We start from the raw sequence: 24,835 nt of genomic DNA, 5'->3' as shown, positions 1-24,835 counted from the left end.
GAAATAATAATTATCAGAAATACATACTTTGTGAACACAATCGCAATTCACGAATCCGTCAAGAACAATTTTACAAAATGCATTATCAAAACTCTTTGTTAAAACCATCTTCACCAACAACAAAACGCAAATTCGGTGTCAAATATTTTTTTGTACTAGTAATTTTATCTACCAAAAAATGTCTAAATATTAATATTTACCGAAATATGAACCGTAACTTGAAAGACATAAGTGTTATTTATTTTTAGTTTTCCAATGACAGTATAACTGCGGTGATGCCTACCTTTGTGGTTGTTGGAACTGATAACGAATAGATTTTGATAAGTTGATAACGTCATACGCCGTGTGTAGCAACTTAGCAGGCAAGCAATACAGTCTGCCTTTTCTTCGGCTCAGACGCTCAGTGTCGTTGCGATTTAGTAGCGAGTTATATTGTGTCTCGAGCAGTCGGCTACTAAATAAGTTTACATTTAAATTTACAATATTATATATAAAAAATGGCAGAGAAAGTATTAAAAAACAGAGTTTGTATTATCGGTTCTGGTAACTGGTGAGGCCCATTATTATTTTAATCATTATATTAATATTGGTTTTTGTGTTTTAATGTGTAACTCGATCACTTCTAAAGTACCGGACATATAATGTTATTGACTGCGTGATGACCTTTAGCTAAAATGATGACATAACATTATAAAACGATATTATTTTGCGTTAAATACGTTTTATAACACAACTTCGGTGAATAATATATTCAAATACCATGGCTGTGATAATGTATTAAAATTATTAATTCAGGGGATCTGCAATTGCGAAAATTGTCGGTCGCAATGCAGCACGACTACCGAATTTCGAAGATAAAGTTACTATGTGGGTTTATGAGGAGATGATTGAAGGCAAAAAGTTGACAGAGATCATTAATGAAACCCACGAAAATGTGAAATATTTACCAGGCCACAAACTCCCACCAAATGTGGTAAGTAGCTGTGTTTATCTTATAAGTATTATTGTTAGTATTTGTGATACAATTTGTGCATTCTTATCACATAGTGTTATAACCTTGTATTAAGATTGACTTATTGGCATGCACCTGAACAATCAAATACTCTGTGAGACAGTGGCGTCAGTTTATATCTAACTAAAGAGTTTTAAGCATGTGCCATACACATGTTAGTTCTATTTTAGGGACAGTGCTGTTATACAAGCAATGTCAATGTTATCTTATTTTTTCCCATTCACCCGTTTAACTAATCTACAATTTTGCAAGTCCTCATTGACACAATATGAATATTTTTCTTGGAATTCATCATAAATTGCAGAATTAAATAATAATAAATTATTTTTAATTATGCAATTTATGATGCTTAATTTTTTTTGCCTATCTACATGATAAAATTTACAAGTGATAAAGAATGTTTACTTGTTCATCTATATAAGATAAAATCTCATTTAGTTCCCATAAGAATGTTTTGATAAATTTTAACATCATATTGTAATTCATTATGGTGATTAAAAATATGACAATTAGAGCAGATATTTATACCTTAGTCAAAATAATTTGTTTTTTAATCTTCAGGCTTCTCTTTAATGATAGTAATTACAAATAATTAAATCTTACTATCTGCTTAGCATTATGAGTTATTGTTAAGGGTTAGTTGATTGAGCTTATTAAGAGTCATTATTTTACAAAAACAAAATATAATTAAAATTCCATTAAACAAGTCCTATATGTATATTACAATATAATCTATTTGAAAGATTTTCATATAAGATTACTATAAGATTTCTGGTTTATATTTAGGCATTATTTAATAACCAAGGTTCATGTACAATTGTGCCCTGTTATGCATTGTTGCATGCCAGTGCCAATGAATTTTGTAAGGTTACCTGTAGTCTTCCACTACAATGAATCTATAAATAAAAACTCATTGCTCAGCCAAATTAACCATGGGCAATACTTTTATGGTCATGTTTTTTCATTGGTTCTTATTTTAAATGTTGCAATGAATGTAAACAAGTTGGTCTAGTGTTGTAATTGCAATTGATTACAAGCTGATTTAGATGGCAAATGACAAATGTATGGTAGATTGGAATCTTGCAGTATTTCTCGACCTTGGAATTAATTAACTGTTTACTGTATAGCATACCTAGGTTATGTAATAGGTACTGCAGATATTATGGAATAATGTCTACTGCATAAACAGTTGCAAAGGAGTTATCAAAATTTTAAAAATTATCTTTATTTGTAATCATTCTACAAAACTTCTTATTTTCGCTGATTTTTTTTTATCGATATTTAAATAATTATATTTGCACAAGAGTAGAATTTTGTGGGATCTAGAGCATTTTACCTATTTTGTACCTACCTGAAGTAAAATTGTATCTTACTAGTACCAACTAGTAAAAAAAGCTTCTAAAATCCAGACTCGAGAACCCAACCTGAAAATATTCTGCATATAATATGATAATGTGAGAAGCGTCTTATACGCTTCAAAAATTTGGTCGTGGGTCGCAAAAGGCCGTATCTGTTTTTGCCGATATAAAAAAAAAAATGGAAGCATAACACTGAAAAAAAAAAACGCTGTATTAAAATAATCTTAAATTGAAACTCCTGCCCGAAAATACCCTCCCGCCATTCATTTATCGCAAAATGTCCATAAGAATAGTTTCGGCTTAAAAATAACTATGGAGACTTCCTCTATCAGCTAGCCTTAATAAACAAAAAACTCCACTTATTTCCCATTGATTACACAAGCTCTAATAATATTTCCATTTAATAAACTATACTAGCTCACGTGTAAGGATATATCGTGATAATAATTACAGTACAGTTATCACACTTACCTCTATACCTACTATACGTTCTCATTTCGTGTGACCTTTGAAAAAATGTAAACATCGAATTTGTTTACATATCGATACGATATTTTATTACATGCATTCCACGATATACTATAGGTACCCTAGACTTTATACTATGTATTTTCTATCAAATTTTATGGGTCAAGATCGACGATCTTGGTTCTCATTTGTAATGCTTTCAAGAAAGGTTCTCTGGTTCCCTATATCTTTGAGTGTTGGAAGCGTTGGGCAGAAAAAAATTACTCTCATAAGTATGGTGCTCTCATTTAACCTTTACTACTACTCAAGGTCATGAATATCTGGTATACATGTATTCACTGTTGTTGTAAAATGGCAAATAACACTAAATTCTTTAGGATAAATTAAAAAAAAACCGAATTTTATCATATTGTACCTACTCAAGTGGATCGCGATGGGATTGATTGATTCGATCTGTCGTTAAAGATCTTAATGCATTTTAAACAAATACATCTTACGCCCTGTTATCATTACATAACATTATCATCAATACTGCATCAAGATATTTAAAAGAGGTTTTATTCCAGGTTGCCATCCCCGATGTGGTCGACGCAGCTAAGGACGCCGATCTCCTAATCTTCGTCGTACCCCATCAGTTTGTCAGAACTATTTGCTCCACGCTCTTAGGAAAGATAAAGCCGACGGCTGCTGCGCTCTCCTTGATAAAGGTACACGTGATCGTAATTACACGCGAGTAACTATCTTTGTGTACTTACTATCTATTATGTTGGTGTGTTGTGGAATCTATTGAAGTTTTAATACTATGATTTCTGAACGTAATGTTCGTGCCTGTTCATTTTCTTCGCATTATAATAGATTTGATTACGACTGTATTTAAGTACGACACTTTTCTAAGTTATGTTCTAAAATGTCATCTCATCAAAAATTTAAACCTACCTATGAAATCAGCCGCCTAACTTTGCTCGCTATCTGTTCGATTTTTTACTCTTGCCCTTGACTGATAGCAATAAAATTTGCTTACTTCTATAGTAGCTCTAAAAATTTCAAAACATTGCAAACTTGAATACCTATTAAAGATGGTACAATTTAAACAATACCGTAGCTCACAAATTATGAATTTCATGATAGTATCAATTCTAGTTATTTTTGTAGATATTTTACACGTGGCCCTATGGCCAATTGAAAACTGTCTGCGCCGGACAGTATCAAACTCATAACAATGAAAAAAACTAATACAAGCATTAAACATACGAAATAATATTTTTTTTGTCGCACAGGGCTTCGACATTGCCGAGGGCGGTGGTATTGACTTAATATCGCACATCATTACCAGGTGTCTGAAAATCCCTTGCGCTGTGTTGATGGGTGCCAATATTGCTTCTGAGGTAAGAAAGAGAAACTGAAACTTAAATATGTTCCCTTTTCGTCCTGCCTTACGTTTACTTTATTTCCAAGACTGGCCTAGATCTGTATGCTAAAGTATTTTTTATAATTTTTTTATTATACGGATAACCGAGTGGTATAGTTCGCCGCGCCAAACCCACTGTGTGCGATATTTCGTGGGTTCGTTCCTCTTGTAGGACAACCACTGTGTTCCACGAATGCTTGATCCAAGTCTGGGTGTCTTTAAGGATGTGACTTGAATGTTTTGAAACCCCGGCAACACAATTGTTGTGTTCTGTAGTGCTGGAGTTTTTTTAACAATGCAATTCCCACATAGTTGTTCCTTGTTATGAGCAACCAAAAACTATGAGGAAACTATACTATTAGACATCATGTGTACACAGTTGTTGCTGAGCGTAAGGATCATAAAAGGTTAATCGTTGATTAAGCAGTCGATAAACGATAAACTTTACTCAGAGTGAAAAAGAACACGTTTAAACGATTATCGTAAGTTGTAAATTAGGTTTTGCTAGTTTATCGCGCATTAAGCAATCGTACTATGTACTTGTGTGTATGTTATGTAACGAACTTGTTATGTCCGGGAAAGAAATGATTTATGGTTCCAACTACTTTTTCCCGCCTGTTGGCCCGCGTAGATATTGTATTTTTGCGGTGAAAAGTGAGGACTTGTAAGTGGCTTTCTGGTGGCTATTGCTTCCCCCTTTGTTCTCCATGTACTAATAAATAATGACATAAAAATTAGTCGGAGTTAAAGCTATCCCATTCCAAATTTTTCGCTATTTAAAATATACTTATAATTGTAAGTGTACATCAAAATTAGCGAGTTTATTGAAAAAAACGTATTTATACGTGTAAATTACGGAAACCGGGCACTTAAAATGCATTAACGTCGCCGCGTAGGCGAATCTGTTTTCATTTCAGCAAATGGATTCATATTTCTCAGAAAAGTATTTATAAATTGTCCGGTTTAATTAATTAATTTGTAAATGACGTCCGACGTCCTTGGCTACAAAAACGAAAGAACTTATGATTGTTGTAGTTATAGTTATATTGTATATAGTTTTTCTACTCGTAAAAATGGCTGGAAATTGATTTTAATATGTTCGTTATATCTTTAGGAGATCACTCGTTCTCATTACCTTCCTCATTACTTTGTTTGAATGAAATCATTTCATGTAGCAAAGTTAACGGGTCTGAAGCAGGAGGATCTGGTTTCCATTTCATATTTTTTACATGATAGCGTTAATTTTTTGAATAAGTATACTGTACGTAATACTTATTAAAAAAAAATACGCTATCTGCTACATTGCAACGGTTAGCTGGTGCCTTTCCATCGACGTCCCTCTTAATGGCACCCAGTAACATTAAGTAGCCTTATCATCCTCGAAATTCGGGTATCGAGTGCAAAAATCGATACTAAGCCAAATAAATTAGGTACTGTAAACCACTTTCCAATTCGAAGACATAGGGCAGGCAGCCTGATTTTCTCATCTGCTCAAAAATATAAAATAAACTCTTCAGTGAATATAGTCTTTGTGTTAGGTGGCTGACGAGAAGTTCTGTGAGACGACAATCGGATGCCGGGACGTGATGCTGGCGCCGACGATGCGTGATATCATCCAGACCGAGTATTTCAGGGTGGTTGTCGTCGATGATGAAGATGCTGTTGAGATCTGTGGTGCTCTTAAAGTAAGTAGACATTTCTGAAGCCATTTGTGCTTATTTTCTCTCTTTTGGCAAAACGTATGTGGCCGATTGTGAACAATTTTTCAGTTGAAAATGTGAAATTGTATAAAGCAATGCATTTATGTAAAGTTGCATTTATGTAAAATGCATTTATGTAAAGTTTAAACGCCATCATTTATTTAAAACAGCTTACCTGTCCTGCTAATTATGTGACATAAGTAATGCACAAAAATGTCTGGCAAGAAAGTTTGGAATCACGTTATTAAAAAAATAGGATTATGCAAAAAGACCACATAGGTTAACGTAATCCTTACAAGGGCAAAGAAATATTGCAAACAAATTTACATAAACGATTCTCGCAATCAAAGAAAGTTCAAGGTCATCTTTACGCTAGGCAAAAATCTTGTTTAATAATAAATGTATATTCTGTATGCGTAGAACATTGTTGCGGTCGGGGCCGGTTTTGTGGACGGCCTTGGTTTTGGGGACAACACTAAGGCGGCGGTCATCCGTCTCGGTCTCATGGAGATGATCAAATTCGTCGATGTGTTCTACCCTGGAAGCAAGCTCAGCACCTTCTTCGAATCTTGTGGCGTCGCCGATCTTATCACTACCTGTTATGGTGAGTAAGCTACCTGGTACAGAGAAAATTTTCAGTTTCCCCTTCCTCCGAAAAAAGTCCCTGGAAATGGCAGTAAGGTCGTTAAAGGTAACAAATTGTCCTCTACATACCTTGTTTATTCCTATTTTTTCGCTGAGCTAGAGTTTTCTCACACGTGTTCTTAACTTGGCGACAGAATGCCAAAAAAAAAAGAAAAAAGAAGCATTCCAACAGAAGAAAAAATCGAGCTACGCAAAATTAATAACTAACACAATATAATATGTTTCTTTTTTTCTGTAGCTAAAACGCATCTACCGTTTTATTCAAACAGACAGTTGATGCAGTGTAATAAGATGGTGTTTATCCAATTGCAGTTTATCCATTTAGCATTGAACGAGGATTAAGCTCCTATTCGTTGTTTTCCACTATAGCTCGGTAGTTCTTATGTAACGATGCCTAGACTACCTAGGTGTAAGGTTGAACAATGTGTTATGAAGATCAATTGACTGTTTCTAGTTGCATATTTTCTTAGAACTGTTTTCTATTATCACAAGGAATTTCTAAGCTAAGGTTATATTTGAAATACTCGTACTTTTTTTTGCGAAGTTCCATTTGCTCGTCGCTAACGTTGAATGGCTCCAATTGACTGATCTGAGATTCCAAAGACATCAGTTGTCGAAAACGAATTTCATTTTCATACATTTGAAGTTTTCTATTCGTTACCCATTCTCATGCGATGTAACATTGTCTGGGCCCTCAGATCTTCCTACTATGTAACCTTTTTAGCTCAGAATATTTACTACTACCTACTGCTTTTGAAGCTAGAATGTTGCTACAAGATATAGATACAGATCTGAGTGCAAAGTAAAAGTGTTGCTGTTATTAAATCAAGGCCTCATAGCTGTTACAATTATTGCGAGACACAGCTATACGTTTTGAAAGTCAGTGAGTGGAACCTACTTCAAAAAATATCATTTGTGTCAAAGGTTTGGTCGTTTTATAGGCCAAACCTACAATAAAACCTAAGTAGGTGTTAATAATAGGTGCGTGATGAATTGCTATGTATTGCCGCGCACGGACTAAAAGCGGGAGACGTTGCACGACAGTTCAGGTTTAGTTGGTAAGAGTCACTATCCGCTTCCTCCCCCCAGGAGGTGGGTTTTCATGAGGATTCACCCGCCTTACCAAAAAAAAAGGTGAAAATAATTGATTTATTATCCGTTACATCCATTATTATTAATAGGACCGGGTACTGAAATACTTTAGTAGTATGAATCAGCAAACAAAGGAATATGATGAAAACAAAACTTTATACTTTGCTCCACTTTACTTAGAAGACAATTATAACGTAGTACTTATCTGACGGGGACAAAGGTCGTGAACGATGAACCATTAGAGATATTACTTGTTGGAATATATACCTTAAGTATATTGCTTAGGACGCAATTTTCTATAAAAAGCTAATAGTTAGTAGGTATATTGTTAAATGCGCAGAATATTTTGTATCAAGCACATTCATGATCAGAAAGTGTCTTAGAACTACAGTATATATGACCACAAACTGGGCCTAATCTTACAGAAGGTAAAGATATACTCCGAAATGTGATACCATGCGTACATAGCGTTTATCTTTCATTGATGCTAAATGAAAGATAAACGCTATTAAGGACAAAGCCACCCATTGCAGGAATTTGCGTCCATAGAAAATTAATTTCAATACGCATGGATGCCCACTTCTCTTGCTTATCTCAATTCCATTAAATTTTTCATTCGTTTCAGATACATTTATAATATGAATAAACTGACAGATATTCAACATATTCAAAGCTTTATATATAAAAGTAACCTAGCAAAAAAGTTGTGAAATGAACCTAGAAAACAGAATCCAACCTATGCAAGTTATGTTTTCATGTTGTCGTAAGCGCTGTACTATACTTAGGCCCGCCCGTCATTCTATGGTATCGCATAGCGTACGATCGTAACCGCCAAACATGCGTAAATCACACGTCATTATAACAGCTCTTTGCTTTTAATGCATCATAAATTTATTTACGGCGATAAATGAATTTACTGATAGGAAATTACAGAATTCATTTTCTATTGAAATACTAATAATGGATGACTTATATTTTTATGTTCGAAATGGTCGTATATTTGCCGTAAACTTCAAACTAGCTATATTTCTTGAGGCTTAAAGCCTCTTAAAGTAGTATTGCATTTGTGGAAAAGGGACGCTGCTCTACGCTGTGTAGTGCGCTGTTTCGCTTCCACAACTGCAAAATTTACTTAAAAAGATTTCGGCTCTGAACTAAATAAATCGAATGAGGTCTTGGAACTTCTTCTTCTCTGAGCGAGGTTGATGGAGAACTGGGTTCCAGAGATCAATCCGCCTCTAGGCCCCGTAACTTAACATACCCTTGAAATATTCTCAGGTGTGCTGATTTTCCTTCGAGGTTTCTTTTCGTAGTGTAAGAACTAGGAACACAAAACATCATATAACAATCAAACCGATAGCTTACTCAATTTCAGTGGAGTGTATCGTTATTTGTATAGACATTATCAGTCTGCAGTTTTCGAACACGTGGCCTTATCAAAACATAACCCTGTTACATAATAATTTTGTTATTAGTCCAAGCTCGTGACACACCGCGAATGGTGTTTCAGGAAGTCGATATTATGCGGAAATTTAATGCAGTTGGGAATGCGAAAAAACTAGCTTTCGATAAAAATAGTTTAGCAAGTTATGAGCACGGTTTTATTTTAAGTGCCTACTGCAGTGAGCAGTACAACAATCTGTTCCATTGTCTCCCTTAAATATTTATCTTTAAATGAGAACAGAACTGAGAACATATAACGGCGAATAGCATAATAAATTATAAATCAGTTTTAAATCGCTCTTAAGCTACATGCTATCTTTGTCACTGTACCAATAGTTTTAATGCGACAAATATATATTTTAGAACATCTTAAAATTACGAAGATGTTTTGGTATTCGAGTATTGTTATAGTAGGTTATTAAGGTCTGCCGATCTTAGATACCTCATAAATACCCTCATAAAAGGTCTGCCGATCTTTGTTGAGCCTAGTTCCAATTATGGATGATTTGACTGAAGCGTGTGGAAGCGGGGGCTACTAGTCAGTAAAAAGTCACCCAAGTAGCGAGTAAGTGACGACAAGAAGATTTCAACTAACTGTATCATCCTAATTTTTTAGAAAAAATACATTTCTGTTATATTTTACGTATGTATTTCTTTAGTCTAACTCCGAACTTTGCTGTAATTTTGACATTCAAAAAAATATCGTATTTGTTCAGGTGGCAGGAATAGGCGAGTGGCGGAAGCCTTCGTGAAGACCGGAAGGTCCATTAAGGAGCTCGAGGATGAGATGCTTAACGGACAGAAGCTTCAGGGACCCATCACTGCTGAGGAAGTCAACCATATGTTGGCCAACAAAAATATGGAGAACAAGTAAGTAACGATACACATTTTTTATTTAGTAACTACTAACTGAATTTCGTTTGGGGATAATAAACCTTATTGGTTGGGCATAAGGTGCAGTTAAAGTCATTGTGTGAATCATGAGGATATGAAAACATGCAACCATGAAAACTACGGTCTTGTGGTTCTATGAATATATTTGTAGGCACCAGCTGCCAATGTGACTTTTTCAAATTAAATATACCCCTTTAATAATTTTAAGACACTCCTGACAAATGGTATGGAAGAAAATCGTACAGAAAGCTGGATTCCAAATGCTGGAATCCGCAATCGCCAAACCCCAGTGATCTAACTTGGTGATTATGCTCTATCCTTCCCTATAAAAAGCGTGGGACTACAATGGTGACATCATTAATGTCGCTGTGTAGGAGAAAGCCTCTATTACATAAACGTATACCCTATTTACTAGATAACTACCAATCATACTAGATAGATTCATATGTCTACAAAGAATAACGATACTCGCTAAAATTTATGCAAATTACAATTCGATAAGTCACGCGACTTCTACTTTATGTACTTTTAAAGCAGTATTTCGATTTCTAAGTCTGTTTCATAGCAATATGTTAGTACTGATTTATACTATCAGGATATTTCAGTCTCACATTAACAAGATCGTTAATTATAATTATCTAGAACGACTTGAAATTTTCATTTAAATTAAGAACTTGAACACAGTGTAAATAAGGTTTAAAATCGAATAATTTAGTAAAAAGAGTGTAATAATGTGATATGAACTCGTGTTAAGTTTGTTTTGCCGACAATAGACCATTAATTTCTTTATCGGTCATTGTTTAGTTATTACCTTTGGACTATCCTAATTATTTATTAATGTATTTGTTTTAATGAAGAAAATTTCCATTTTTGATGAACTGATTAGGTGAGACTGTCTCTAGGGAATTAATTGAAAAAGTTCATTAACACCGGAAATATACATCGATGGTATAAATAATTTATACTTAAGACTTTAAAGTAGGTAGTAATAATGTTGTTTCACATAAGTTAGGTTGTTGTGGATAACAATATTTCTCATCATAAACGAAGAACAGCTCATTAAGAAACTTCCGTTTAAACTAAACAATTTAATTGCGTTGCACAATGCAGTTTAGCTCTAACACTTCGTTCGCGAATCAAGATAAACATCTTGGACAATCATAATCTTTACGTGATGCAATTAGGCGGAACCAAAATAGTCCGACTTGGCGGGAATCCACTAACAGAGGTCACTGCATACATTACATGGGTTGGGACATCGTTCAGACATTCTGATGCACATATCAACCAGTTATACTGGGACAATTAAATCCTCAATGCCGTTGCATATATTGTACAAGCTACCGCATTTTTATAATATTAGTTTTGCCAGACGAAACGAAACCTTATTACAAATGTTTAAGATTTATTTTTGAAATTTCAATATTATATTATGTCATTAACAGTATGTATATGTATGCACGTATTACTCACCTCCGTACTATCGACTATTAATATATTGTCGGCGTTCAAGTGTAACTGTCAATGTCAAAGTCAGTGTTAATTTTGCAGTTGAAATATAAACATTGACAAGTAGCCAACAATCTCAAAGATTGGTACTTTGTCACCTGGGGCTGTACCAGAAATAACTCAAGACCTTAGTGTTTCAATCAGTTCCTTGAATGAGAATTATAGTTAAACATTTTATTTATGCAAAGTGTGTAAGGAGACCGTAGAAATATTCGTATTTGAAATAAATACTATTTTAGAAATGAAGCTTTCAGAAAAATACCTTTTTGGTATTTCGTACAAATAGGAAAAAGCAAAACAAATTTGCAAACAGAGTTATTCACTATTGTCATTGATATTATCATAATGGAAATACATATTCTGTGAAAATTTCAACAGTCTGGCTATTGCGGCTCATGAGATACAGCCTTGTGTCTCAGTAATAGGGTTCCATTTTTAACCATTAGGCCGGGTCCCTAAAAATATACTAGGTTTCTCGAAACTTGCTACTGACCACCAAGTGATATAAACCGGTTTAAACCTTTTATATAAACATCTAAAATAACGAACTGCTAATGCTCGAGTTTCAGTTTAAGTCTTCCATTCCGACAATCTCAATGATAGGTAAATTGTCATAAAACTATGATGCAGTGGATATATTTATACATTCGTAATCAAAAAGGCTATCTAGTTGACCTCTTGGAATGTAAAGATCTACCTGCGAATATCGAAAGGTCTTAAATGCACGAAATAAAACCTATAGAATTACTCGGTCTTATTTAAAGTGACGATTTAGTATGAGTGTAGGTTGCGTTCCCATTAGGGATGACAGGGTGTGGTTTATTTAAAGTGGACTAATATAATTGTTACTTTTATCTAGCGTTAAATAGATTTATATAGATTTCTGGAGCTTTTAAACATTTTGCCGTACACCAAATATTGACTTCGTATACCAAAATGGAGTTGGAATCGTTAACCCTTCCCTAGCTGCAAAGAAGCCACATAAAACAGTAAAAGACAAATATAGTCCCTTATTATTCATAGTCGTCTATTACTTGTATTGTACAGTAAAGGAAACCCCACATTATGCCCACCTACACAAGCGTATATCTCAAGAAACCAGTAAGATCCAGTTTATAATGAACAATGTCGAATGATTACGTAATATGTTTCCAGGTTCCCTCTATTCACCGCCGTGTTCAAAATTTGCCGAGGCGAGCTGAAGCCCAGCGACTTCATTAACTGCATCCGCAGCCACCCAGAGCACATGTAAGACTTGCATCCGCTTCCCACTGTCTAGCTTAAACTAGATGATTAGAGCATATTTACATAATGTATGTAGACGAGATTTGATTAACTTATTGTACATAACATGTATGTATGTTTATTTTACAGGGTGCTAGTACTTAAACATTAATTAAAATTATTATACGTAACGCTATAACGATGTATTGTGTGGTTGCCCTAACTGAAATCTTTAAATCAAAGTATTTTGTTGTCGCTTTGATTGCAATGATGTAATCTTGATTGAAAATGAAATTAGCTATCGAGCGAAAAGTGATTTTTGACATATACAATGCTTTGTATAAAAAGTAAACAAATTTATCGAAAACGATAAACCTACATTTTATTTTCTTACTATTGCATTGTCAACCATAGTGCAGCCATGCAGTCCATTGATTGTATGTAACAAACAACGCATGTAGTACTTATTGTGTGTAAACCTGACACTTGTTATTTCAATAATAATACATGTTGGTTATAACTAGTCAGCGTCATTACTGTTATCTTTGCTGATGTATTATCTGTCAAATAAGCTAGCATTATATCGGCGGCGCGGATCTGTTATCACTTTTTAGGTTAGTAGCTGCAAAATAAATGGACATATTCAAGTGGCTTATGGAGTTAGATAGCATTTATTGATGTTGTTCAGTCTTCAACGCTGACTACTAATATATATTTATATATATATACGAAAAAAATCGATCGTTATTTCCTATAAGCTGTTATATATCATGTAGTTATCTTTTCATTTAACTTATATATCTATGGCACGTTTAGTTTTAGTGTTAACTAATAGTATATTTTGTATTTAATAATGAAATCGTAATTGTTGAATAAAATATAGTATTTAGAACTGCTAATACTTTCATTATCCTTTCTTGTGTCTTGTTTTTGTTTGTCTTCTTTTCCGAACGTTTTTGGGACTGATCTTCGTTTTGCGTACCTGCCTACTACACTGTATGTATGTCTAATCATACTAATTGAATGTTTCAGATTTGCTCCCAAGAATATTAGTATATACTAAGGCAATCTTGGAATATCAAGGCTTTTTACTAACGGCTTGTTTACAGTCTTCATTTTATATGCATGGTGTTAACATGAAATCATTGTAAATCATTGATATTTGTATGTGCATGTTTTTGCTATTATTTTTTCCTTTCTTGGGAACGGCTGTTTTTATACTGCGGTTATTGCTATTAAATTATTAATTTAATAACAAATGCTAGTCTATTTATTTCTTTAGTCATCAGTCAATGGTTTTTTTATTAATTTGGTGGTTGTGGACGACTTCTCACATTTTCCGGTAAACGGGTATGTGACAGCGGCAAAGGTGTGGTACTTAATACAACTGGATTGGTACGCGTTTTCTTTTCTTATCTAGATCTTAATAAAATGCGTTTTAATGATGATTTGTCTTGCACTATCACGATATTTCATACAATTTATTGATTTGACATCAAGAATTCCGCACTTGTTTTCGTATAACTAACACGTAATAATGCCGTCGGAATGTATAAAAGCCCTCGTTGAGTCCCATACACTTTGCTCCTGTATACTCATCCGTTATCGCAACATGTGAAGAGGTTGTTATTCTAACAAAATGATCGTGTTTTAAAAATAACTATTTTTTATACTAATATTCTAGGACACAGCCGACGCCCAAATGTTCACTGTGATTGAAGTGAAGCGCCTTCAGTATAACACCAATCGAAACTGTTGCATTTCGTCCGACACGCCGGCTTTACTTCACAAACATAACAATTTTTCCAATTAGAAATACGAGATAACATATCAAGATGTATAAAATCCAAGTACAGTAAACAATTCTTTAAAAAAAATACATTTAAAAAGCAGAAAATGAATGGAGGTGTTACTAGTGACCAGTGACGTCATTATCTTCGTTTTCGTATTCATTGCTTCTAATGTTATCTTAATTAACTGCAGTGTATCTAATTGGAAAAATGTAATTTAACATCATTACTGCATGAATATCATTGTTTTATGCGTAACGAATGTTATACTTTTTGTTTAGTAATTAGTTGTGTACTTGTGATCATGTCACGAACGACTGTATGCACTACAGTGTATTTTTAATTAAGAGAGAATGTGAGTTTTTTTACAATTTCGATTTAACTGGTTGCCAAATTCGAATGGTACCAGTCTTAGAGTATACCAATGCTGATAAAAGTGTGCCTCATTGCTTTGATTTGGGGGTCTCCCACCATCTCGTAAGTCTTTTTTATGGATGGGAAATCAACGAGATTTCCTTTGCAGTAAAAGCAAGATGGCCGCTCATTTTGATTTGGTGGCAGACCCCAAGTTTGCACGCTCACTGCAGATTGCCAGGCTTAGGGATACTTATTGAAAAAATAAATTAAAACCCATTAGTGTAACAAAAAAGAAATAAATACAAATAAAGTGGTATAAATGGTATTCTGAAATAAAAAAAAAATCATTAAGGCTTTTACAGTAAAAAGTATAAGCATTTTTAAGTGATGACTGTTTTGTGGCATTTAATTCATTGTGAATGTTTTTTTTAAGTAAATTAATCACTTAAATTCGGAGCCATTGCATCTAGTCTAAACTCACAGTTTAATGTTTTTATTATTCCGTACCTACTTGGAATGTGTCAAAATCATCTTTTTAATACTACTTTAGGAGTTAAGAGTACATTGTACATATCTACGTAACGAACGTTTTGTTGTAGCGTTTTAAACAAGCCATCACAATCTCGTCATTGTATGCGACTGACAAGGTTCATTAGAACTATTCAGAAAAACAGAAGCCTTATACACAGGGTCGAAATTTTAAACAACTATTTGGAAACACTGTTTTTTTTCGGCATGTCTTTTATTGTTTAAAGATTCTGACCTTGTATTGTGTCATCTGGTTTCTAGGCAAACAAAATCATTGTATGTTTTCAGGATACGCATAGTTAGAAAAGCCCAAAAATCCCATTGCTGTATATCATAATAATACAAAAAGGTAAGACATAGGCTTCTGTTTTTTATGATGTCTGTAGTATCATCTCTATGTACATAACTAAATATATAAATGTTATTAAAATACTTTGCATTTTCAGAATCTGTCTATTATTTTTAGAAAACATCTTTCAAATCAAATCAAATCAAATCAAATAATTTATTTGCAATGAATGTAGGTTACATTAAAATACAGATGGAGTAAATAAGAGTGAGCCATATACATTCTGCCTGGAAATAGGCATGCAAAGTTTACAAAAGTTTTAATCTAAGCTATCTAAAAATAAAATTATAAATTTAAAGTGTCACAGAATTTTAGCAATCATACATACAATAATTAATACTACAAAATGTTCAATTAAAATGTGAATAATAAATACAATTTAAAATTAAATGTTAGGAATTAAGTACATATCCAGAACAACATTAACACATTAAAAACTGTTGTCTATTAAAAAATCATGAATTGAGTAATAGCATTTTTCTAGAAGGAAGGCTACTAATTTCTTTTTAAAATCTTTTACTGTTTCATTTTTTAGTACATCTGGCAATTTATTGTATATTTTAGGGCCAATACAAATGATACTTTTTTTCATTAATGCTGTGTTACAGTGCTCGATTGGTATTAAGTTTTTGTACTGGTTTCTGACAGGTCGTTTTCTAGTTTCTGACATCATAGGAAATAGGTTTTTATTGGTCTTTACAAACATGGCCACTTCTAAAATATACATGCATGGAAATGTAAGTACTTTTAGGGACTTAAACTTTGGTTCGCAACTGTCTGTGGTCTTTAGGCCACATATTGCTCTAATGCAACGTTTTTGCGCTTTGAATATTAATTCCCTTGAGCTGCAATTGCCCCAGAAAATAATACCAAATCTTAGAACTGATGCAACCAGACCGTGATAAGCTACTAATGTAGTTTGAATATCCACTTTTTTTGACAACTTTGAAAGGACATATGCCGAAGTATTCATCCTTTTGCAAATTTCCTCTGCTTGAGGTTGCCAATTTAGTTGTCTGTCAATGTAAATCCCTAAAAATTTTGCGACTTTTACTTGATCAATATTTTGGCATTTATAGTTTACAGATATATCTTTTAAATTTGTGCGTTGATGGAAGTGCATAATATTTGTTTTCTGTAAGTTTATTACTAAATTATTTTTGTTAAGCCAATTTACGACATCTCCCAGGGTCCTATTTATGTCTTGTTCATAGCTATCTGGATGTTTACATTTTACTAACGCGGTGCTATCATCGGCAAATAAAACCATTGGATTATCAACATGTCGTGGTAAATCATTGATATAAATTAAGAAGAGGAGTGGCCCAAGGACGCTGCCCTGTGGCACACCATATTTTATTATTCGTCCCTCGGAGCGATATTTTCTTTCGCTCTTGGTCTTAAGGCAAATTCTTGTTATTTCGGTGTATTGTCTACGATCACTAAGGTATGATTTAATAAGCTTGAGCACATTTCCTCTTATTCCATAAACGCTTAACTTGTTTAGAAGGATTTTGTGATCGACGCAGTCAAAAGCTTTTGACATATCTGTGAAGATTGCACAGATCGGTATTTTTTTGTCTACATTTTTTATGATAAAACTGTATAAATCGAAAATAGCTGTATTGATGCTTTTGTTTTTTCTAAAACCTTTTTGTTCATTACACAAAATGTAATATTTAGATAAGAAACTGTTAAGTAATTCGTAGATTAACTTCTCTACCACTTTTGACAAGACCGGAATTAAGGCTACTGGTCTGTAATTATTTATTTCTTCTTTTTTATTCTTTTTGTGAAGAGGTTTAACTATAACAGTTTTTAAGCTATTGGGAAACACACCAGAGTTGATGCTGAGATTAATAATATGGCTTAGATGTTCAGCTATATTATTTGCCACAAATTTAACAACTCTCGTCGCTATGCCGTCGTACCCAACGCTGTTTTTGTTTTTTAAAGATTTTATCGATCTGATTACGTCTTGAGGTAAAACTGGTGCCATAAACATTGAGCTTAGGTTTTTCGCAATATTACTAGTTTCAAATGACACTTGAGGTGATTGTTGAATCTGATCAATAAAGTGGTTATTAAAGATATTAGCAATTTCTTGAGGATTTGTGATAGTTGTGTCATGTAGTCTAATTTGTGAAATTGGATCGTAAGTGTGTGTTTTATTATTAATGATGTGCCAAGATGCTTTCGACTTATTATCTGAGCTTTGTATGAAATAATTATTCTGTGATTTTTGAGTTAACTTTATGATTTTTCGAAATTTTTTAGAATAGACTTTAAATTTGTTTTTATTTTCCTTACTTGGTCTAAGTCTGTATTGCCATAAAAGGTGACGTTGCTTTTTACTGCAAACACGTATTCCTCGAGAGACCCATTTAACTTGTTTATACGGTTGTATAGTAACAAATTTATAGGGAAAGCAAAGGTCATATAATAGACAGAAATCTTCTAAAAAACTATCATATGCTACATTTACATTCTCTGTTTTGTATATTTCGGAGAACGAGATGCTACTCAGATGATTATTAAATTTGACTAGGTTTTCTAATGACAAATCTCTTTTTTTAATTCGCCAAGATTTCAATCTGTATGTTTTGTTTACTTTGATTTGCATAGTTTGTGCCGTGTGATCGGAAAGAGACAATTCGATTACTTCACAATTACATTTTTGACGAGAATTGTGAGCAAAGTTGTCAATGCAGCTATTACTGCATAATCTGGTTGGTTGCCTCAGTTCAAGCTTAAGATTGCAGCCCAAAAGAAAATATTCAAAGTCTAGGGACATTCTATTCTTTTTTAAAGTATCAATGTTGAAGTCCCCGCACAGGACAACTGTTTTACTAGAGTTAATACAGGATGTTTTCATAACAATTTCAAATTTTTCATAAAACATATTTAGATTGCTAATTTTCGGTGGCCTGTATATACAAATCACAATTAATTTTTGCTGGACCAGTTCGATTCCGCAACATTCAAAAATGTTAGTTATTGAATGGCGTGAGATCTCTGTTAGTTCTTTATACTCTAGGCCTATTTTAACTAGAATACATGATCCTCCGCGCTTCTTTGCCCGTCTTGCATAACACGCAGCTAATTTATAATTTGGGATATATAATACCTGTTCGTGGCCCCTTTACAGATAATTCAACTTATCTTTGCACTATGTGTGCTAGTGATTGACACCGATTGTTTATTATTGGAGCTTAAATTAGTGTCATAGTGACATACAAATAAAAGATGTATAAGTACACAACATCGCTATGTATAAGAGTTACCCACACAGAGAGCCGAGAGCAAAGATGATTTGAATTGACTATACCAAGCTATGTTATGAACTAACTACGTAGTTGTTTTACATTAGTACCAGCTTCATCATTTAGAACCCATGGTATGTCATGTCTGCACAGATCATACACGTATCGTATGTAGTTTAAGATTAACACTGGTAAGTACAAATGTTTTTTTTAATACAAATGTATTATCGATTATCCGAAATATCGATATTAGGTACTGATCTCATATGTGACCCGATTTGAGTTATTAGTAGTGGTAATCATGAGAAAATCGATTTGGGATTGATAAAGGTTAGCGAGTATGTTATTGAGGTTGTAATCTTATCACTACTGATTGTACACGTGCTTTCTTTGATATTTAGTCTCGAGATCGTATCGCAGACTAACATCGTAGAAAGAAATAAAATATAAATACAACTAAAAAACCTATTGCCCAATCTATATTAGGTAAGTATTATCATAAATTAAGGTGAATGTATAGGTTTTGAATCTTCAACTGCACGGATAGGCGAGTGGTCACCACACCAACCCACTGCGCGCGACGTGTAGCGGGTTCGATCCCCGCGTAGGAAGAGCGACGTATGCTTGTTCGAGTCTGGGTGTTGTTGTGCACGTGATTTATTTGTTGTTTTCGCTTTATTTCGGTGCGGGAGTCGTTTTAAAGAAGAAAATTGCTACGGTTTGTTACCTACTCTTCGTTTTTCTTCTGGTGACGAAGAACAAAGCTTGCAAGAAAGGCAAGCAATGACTACCTACATAGCCGAATGTTTTAGGTCATAATGCCACAGTGTTCGACGACTTGTGGGTTCGATCCCCACGCAGGACGAGATTTTGTATGTTGTTTCTATGCAACAATTTTCTATGAACTTCCAAAATAGAGCTACAAAACACCTCAAAAATCCCTTTATTTATGTTTTGTAATCTGCTCTATTAACGAATATTTAATTTGATTCCTTTTGTTTTCAGGGTAAGAGTCTGATGAAGTTAAACAACATTGTTGTCAACTAGCCAATGAATAGGATTAATTAGATCAATATGTAGTTACCGAGCTAGTTTCAAAATACATTTGGTTTTATATACAGGGAATTCTGTTACTAACCAATATCTTCAAATTAGCAATAATAATTATCAATTATTTTATTACTAGAACAAATTCACCCAAAAGACCAGACTAACAAATTATTTATTTAATTATTTATGTATATTGTGTATTGTATTTGTATATAAATATATTGAGCACTACATTATAGTAGTGTAAATTATAATATTATAAGTACAAGCAGTTTATGAAGTCTAATTAATATACGTTTTAACAACTATTTTTTATTAATTTTATTTACCAATAAATACTCTTAATCCTTTACTCTATGAAGGCAGATTGAAACTTTTCTTACTTTAATACTACTGAGACTTACTTTTATACTATTTAAAACAGTTTCAACCAATATAATTAGGTAAGTTTTGTCTTAGGTACACGATAAAGGAGGTGATACAATACAAGGCGAAGGTAATATGTTGATGTGAAGATCTGACTTAACACATAACCATAGGAGGCAAAAGGCCATACGAGTTACGATAACAGACTCTTTTGTTTGGTGATGGGCCATGGGACGTATTAACTTAGAACGTTCTGCGCGCACGTACGCTAGATGGTGGGATGATTGCAAACTCAACTGCCATCTGGTGCAAACATCAAACTGTATTTTACTTATTTACACACAACACAAGCCCTCGTCACCTGTTAAAGAAATAGTATTGTCGTTCTGACAGCGAGATGACACAATATTCGGCGTAGAGTATCTTTCTTTACTGTAAGTCTTAAGTTACGGTGGTAAGACCACCCTCCGACTCTTAAGTATAATCGAGCAGTCAAAGCTAGCACTTAAACTAAATGGAAATAGCTTTTAAGACTTCTTGAAAATCCCCTCCGCTTGTCAAACTTTTGAAGAGAAGAATTAGACACAAAATAACAAAAAAAGCCCTTCAATTGATTAATTTATTGATTCCTAGAAACTGTACATTCTCTTTTTGTGACTAGAACACTTTTAATGTACCCATTATAAAAATCTGCCGCACTTATTTTTCTCTTGCCTACTATTCTAAGTGATCTAAAGTGTACGTATCTTCTATCCTTACATAATATTCGTATGGCCTTCGTTTCTTCGCAATATTCAGGTATCCCTATTGGCTTTTCTGAATGTTCTTCGCAGGTATGTATGAAGGCGTCGAAGAGTTTCATCTGTTTGTTATTAAATGTCGTTGTGAGAGGGTAAAGTCCATATAAAGCTCTATATAGGTTGTACACTTGGACCGCTGTCATCTGGGACCATCTGACCTCGCTTATACTTTTTGTTATCTTTTTGGCTGAAATAAAAATAATAAATAAATAATAATAAATGCGGACAACATAACAAACATCGTACTGAACCCAAAGTAAGTTGCGAAAGCACTTGTGTTATGGAATTCAGATACAACGAAGGTACCACAAACACCCAGACCCGAGACAATGTAGAAATTTGAATATTTACATTGACCCGACCGGGGATCGGATCCGGTATGTACCTTGAAACCGGTATGTACGCCACTCGACCACGAAGGTCGTCATGATTCGTACAAAAAAACATGATTCTTACATTTATAAAGATAGTAAGCGATCTCGCTAAAAGCCATAGACTAAGAAGCAAGCTATTCGAAAAAGAGAGCTAACATAAAAATATCCAATAGGTTTACGGTAACCAATGCATCTATCCTCATTAAACGAGGTTTTGCCTATAACATATTTACGTGTTGATGGAAGTAATAAGTAAGAATTCAAATTATTACATTGACTGCACTGATAGACGAGTGGTTGAGGGTCACCACGCCAAACACGCTAAACGCGGTTCGATTCCCGCGTAGGACAAGCATTTATGTGTTCTGTGAATTGGCTTCCCGTCCTGGGTCTGGGTGTATTTGTGCATGTGAATGTTAGTGAAACACCCCGCGATACGAGGATTAAACACGTCAAGGCGGGAGTCGTTTGAAAAAAAATCAGTAAAGATCTGTGTGAAACAATTGTTTAATCCGAAATGCCTATTGAATGGTTAAGACTAATACAATAACAAAAAAAAAAGACATTCAAGTCAGAACTTCAATTATCTACTATCCGCATTTACATTCAAAAAGGTTTTATTAGATTTTTATATAACAGGAAGGGAAAATATAGTTAGGTTCTTAAATGAAACTAGAGATGATTTACGAGTTAGGAAATAAATCTAAATTTAAACTCTGTTTTTTGCCCCTAGATGTCAGACTCAGTCGACGCATGTACCTTGAATTACTTCCCACAGTTCCTGCTAACTAGTTTTGAGCATTTACTAATAGATGGCGCTGTTTAAGTTGGTTCCTATGAAATGTTATGCCATTGTCTGATAATCAGACAAATAAATGCATTATCTGATATAAATTTACAAAACATACCATAGGTAACTCCTTCCGTGCTTTGAGGTTGTGTATTTTGCAAACTCCTTGGTAATGTTCTTATGCAGTCTACCAACATGTCGGCACCAAAATCTGATAACTGTTCAGTCAACTCTGGTAGCTTTATATCATCAGATACAGGTACTCTTATTTGACTTATTATCTCACCTGGAACAAAAATAACTACTATGATGATACATGGTAGCTTACTTTGATAACAATACATCATTTTTAAAATGCAATTATGTGATAAAAAACCTTCGTCTTTTCTAAAATTAATATTTTTAGACCTACATCATACAAACCCATTTCAAAATTTGTTATCATGCCTAGTGTTGTACCTACTACTACCTACTAAAATTGTTGATATTTTTTAATGAAAGTTGTAACATTGTATAAACAGGAATTAGTCATCATTCAATGAGGAATGTAAAATATACCTACTATCTCCATACTATAATGAGATAGATACTTAAAGGTAAATGCGATAATAATGATGGCTATAATAAAACAATTGCTTACCCACATCAAAAATATCAGCTTTTATTTTCATAAGAGTGACACCAGTGACTTTGTCTCCATTCATAAGTGTGTGGATGATTGGTGCAGCTCCTCTCCATCGCGGCAACAGGCTTGGATGAACATTAACCATGCCCCTGGAAACATAATAGTTACATATTTATTTATTTATACATACATATTTACATACATATTTATTTACTACTCATGTAACTTTGACTTTGTACAATTGTGAACTTAAAAAATATATTTTGTAGTACTTTTTAGTAGTTAAATAAAAGTTGATACACTAGAACTAGTATCTCCTTGGATCAATAAGATTTGTCTGGTACTTGATTCTTAAAGATCATGAAAATATCTCGAAAGATATAAGATATATTATTTTTATTTTCAAAGAGAACAGAAACATTTCTCAAATAATTTATTAATTTGTGAATATGGGTAAATACAAGTTCTTAAATAATAATAGTATTAAAGTGAACATTAACCATTTCCTACCAGACAGCAGTCAAACTACACAATAATAAAATTGAATAACTGCCACTAAAAACAGTGTTTTACTAAATCTAACTCTTATGTAATTTTAATCATCTTCTAGATATTCAAAGTCAAAGTCAAATTTTTTATTTCAATTAGACTAGTATAGAATAGTATATACTTTTGAATGTCAAACAATTGATATATATACAATATCAAAATCTAGTGTCAGTCTGTCGGTCATTCTCCTATTGAAGGTATTTTCAAATTCTCAAGGTATTTCTGTTACAGCATTTTTTAAGCATGAGCCATAGAAGTTAATCTTACTTACATTGGGAACTTATACAGTAGATCTTCTTTAATTAAATGACCGAAAGCCACAATAAGACCTAAGTCATACTCAGCAGTGTTAAGGTGGTCCAGCGGCCATTTTATAGTCTGTATATTTTCTGCTTCAGCATACTTTAATATTTCTGACTTATTTTTAGAGTTTGTTGTTACCAAATCCAAACGACTAATCACATGATTCTCTTTTTTTCTGAAATGAAGTTCGTAAAAATCATTTTAAGAGGTGCCTCTCTTTGAGTATAGATGTTAACTAGTAACGATTTATAAATTTAAGTATTATTATAGTATTAAAAACAAAATTGTTTGCTTTGATGCATAATCACGACGCTTTTTCAAAGTTAGGAGACTATTTAGGTACTCACTCAGACCATATTTTTAGTAAACATTGATTTTGTTGTATTTTCTTGATTTATACATATAAAAACGTACCTGTATTCATTTATTTTTCGCAGGCTACTGAGGGCAATGCCGTCTGATCCAAAGAAAAGGAGTTTGTATGACTTTGCGGTTGAATAATGCTTTACACGTAGATGGTTTTTTACAAAGGCTACTTTAATAAGATGAGGCGTTAGGTTACAAACCATAGCGGTCATAGTAAACAGTACTTGCTGTAATAATCTAAATTCTTCCTTCGGTTTTTGAGGTTGACATATTATGTGAACCTACGTGAAGTTTACAATGTCAACTGTTACATGTCACTTGTGTCTTATCTGCCATCGTTGACATTTAGGAAGTGATACCAACCAAAGCTATAAAACGAGATAAGGATGGGATTCATTGAATAAGAAACACGTTAAGAGTAGTTCGCGAGTGGCTTATTAGAAGTAGCCATTAATTTATAGTAGTAACATGAATATAATAAATATTATATTTTTACAAACATTGCTTTAAACAACATTTTTGTATACAAATTGGGTGGACTCTACCGTTGCAATGTGGATAAGAGATGTCGC

At 33.5% G+C, this 24,835-nt stretch overlaps 2 protein-coding genes across 3 annotated transcripts; one reads left to right on the top strand and one right to left on the bottom strand.

The window, feature by feature from the left end:
• The first annotated feature begins 338 nt into the window (after window positions 1–338).
• On the top strand, window positions 339–20,064 carry LOC113500918 (glycerol-3-phosphate dehydrogenase [NAD(+)], cytoplasmic). 2 transcript variants are annotated; one of them, XM_026881866.1, is made up of 9 exons: window positions 339–550; window positions 796–973; window positions 3,405–3,545; window positions 4,116–4,223; window positions 5,785–5,931; window positions 6,367–6,550; window positions 9,843–9,996; window positions 12,685–12,777; window positions 14,438–15,839. In XM_026881866.1, exons 1-9 carry the CDS (start codon window positions 498–500, stop codon window positions 14,466–14,468), a joined length of 1,089 nt encoding a protein of 362 aa, XP_026737667.1. In that variant the 5' UTR covers window positions 339–497; the 3' UTR covers window positions 14,469–15,839. The 2 variants fall into 2 exon arrangements, with proteins under 2 accessions (XP_026737667.1, XP_026737669.1); XM_026881868.1 differs by lacking the exon at window positions 14,438–15,839 and adding an exon at window positions 20,046–20,064 and having other exon boundaries at window positions 340–550.
• Window positions 20,065–21,058: 994 nt separating this feature from the next.
• LOC113500919 (methionyl-tRNA formyltransferase, mitochondrial) lies at window positions 21,059–24,606 on the bottom strand. Its single transcript, XM_026881869.1, has 5 exons — window positions 24,312–24,606; window positions 23,866–24,072; window positions 23,061–23,194; window positions 22,539–22,706; window positions 21,059–21,443 (listed from the first exon to the last, which is right to left on the bottom strand). Exons 1-5 carry the CDS (start codon window positions 24,473–24,475, stop codon window positions 21,076–21,078), a joined length of 1,041 nt encoding a protein of 346 aa, XP_026737670.1. The 5' UTR covers window positions 24,476–24,606; the 3' UTR covers window positions 21,059–21,075.
• Window positions 24,607–24,835: the final 229 nt, after the last annotated feature.

Source organism: Trichoplusia ni, chromosome 14, assembly GCF_003590095.1.
Source record: "Trichoplusia ni isolate ovarian cell line Hi5 chromosome 14, tn1, whole genome shotgun sequence".
Lineage (NCBI taxonomy): Eukaryota > Metazoa > Arthropoda > Insecta > Lepidoptera > Noctuidae > Trichoplusia > Trichoplusia ni.
The sequence above is the reverse complement of the archived record's forward strand: the minus strand, read 5'-3'. Positions and strand labels throughout refer to the sequence as shown.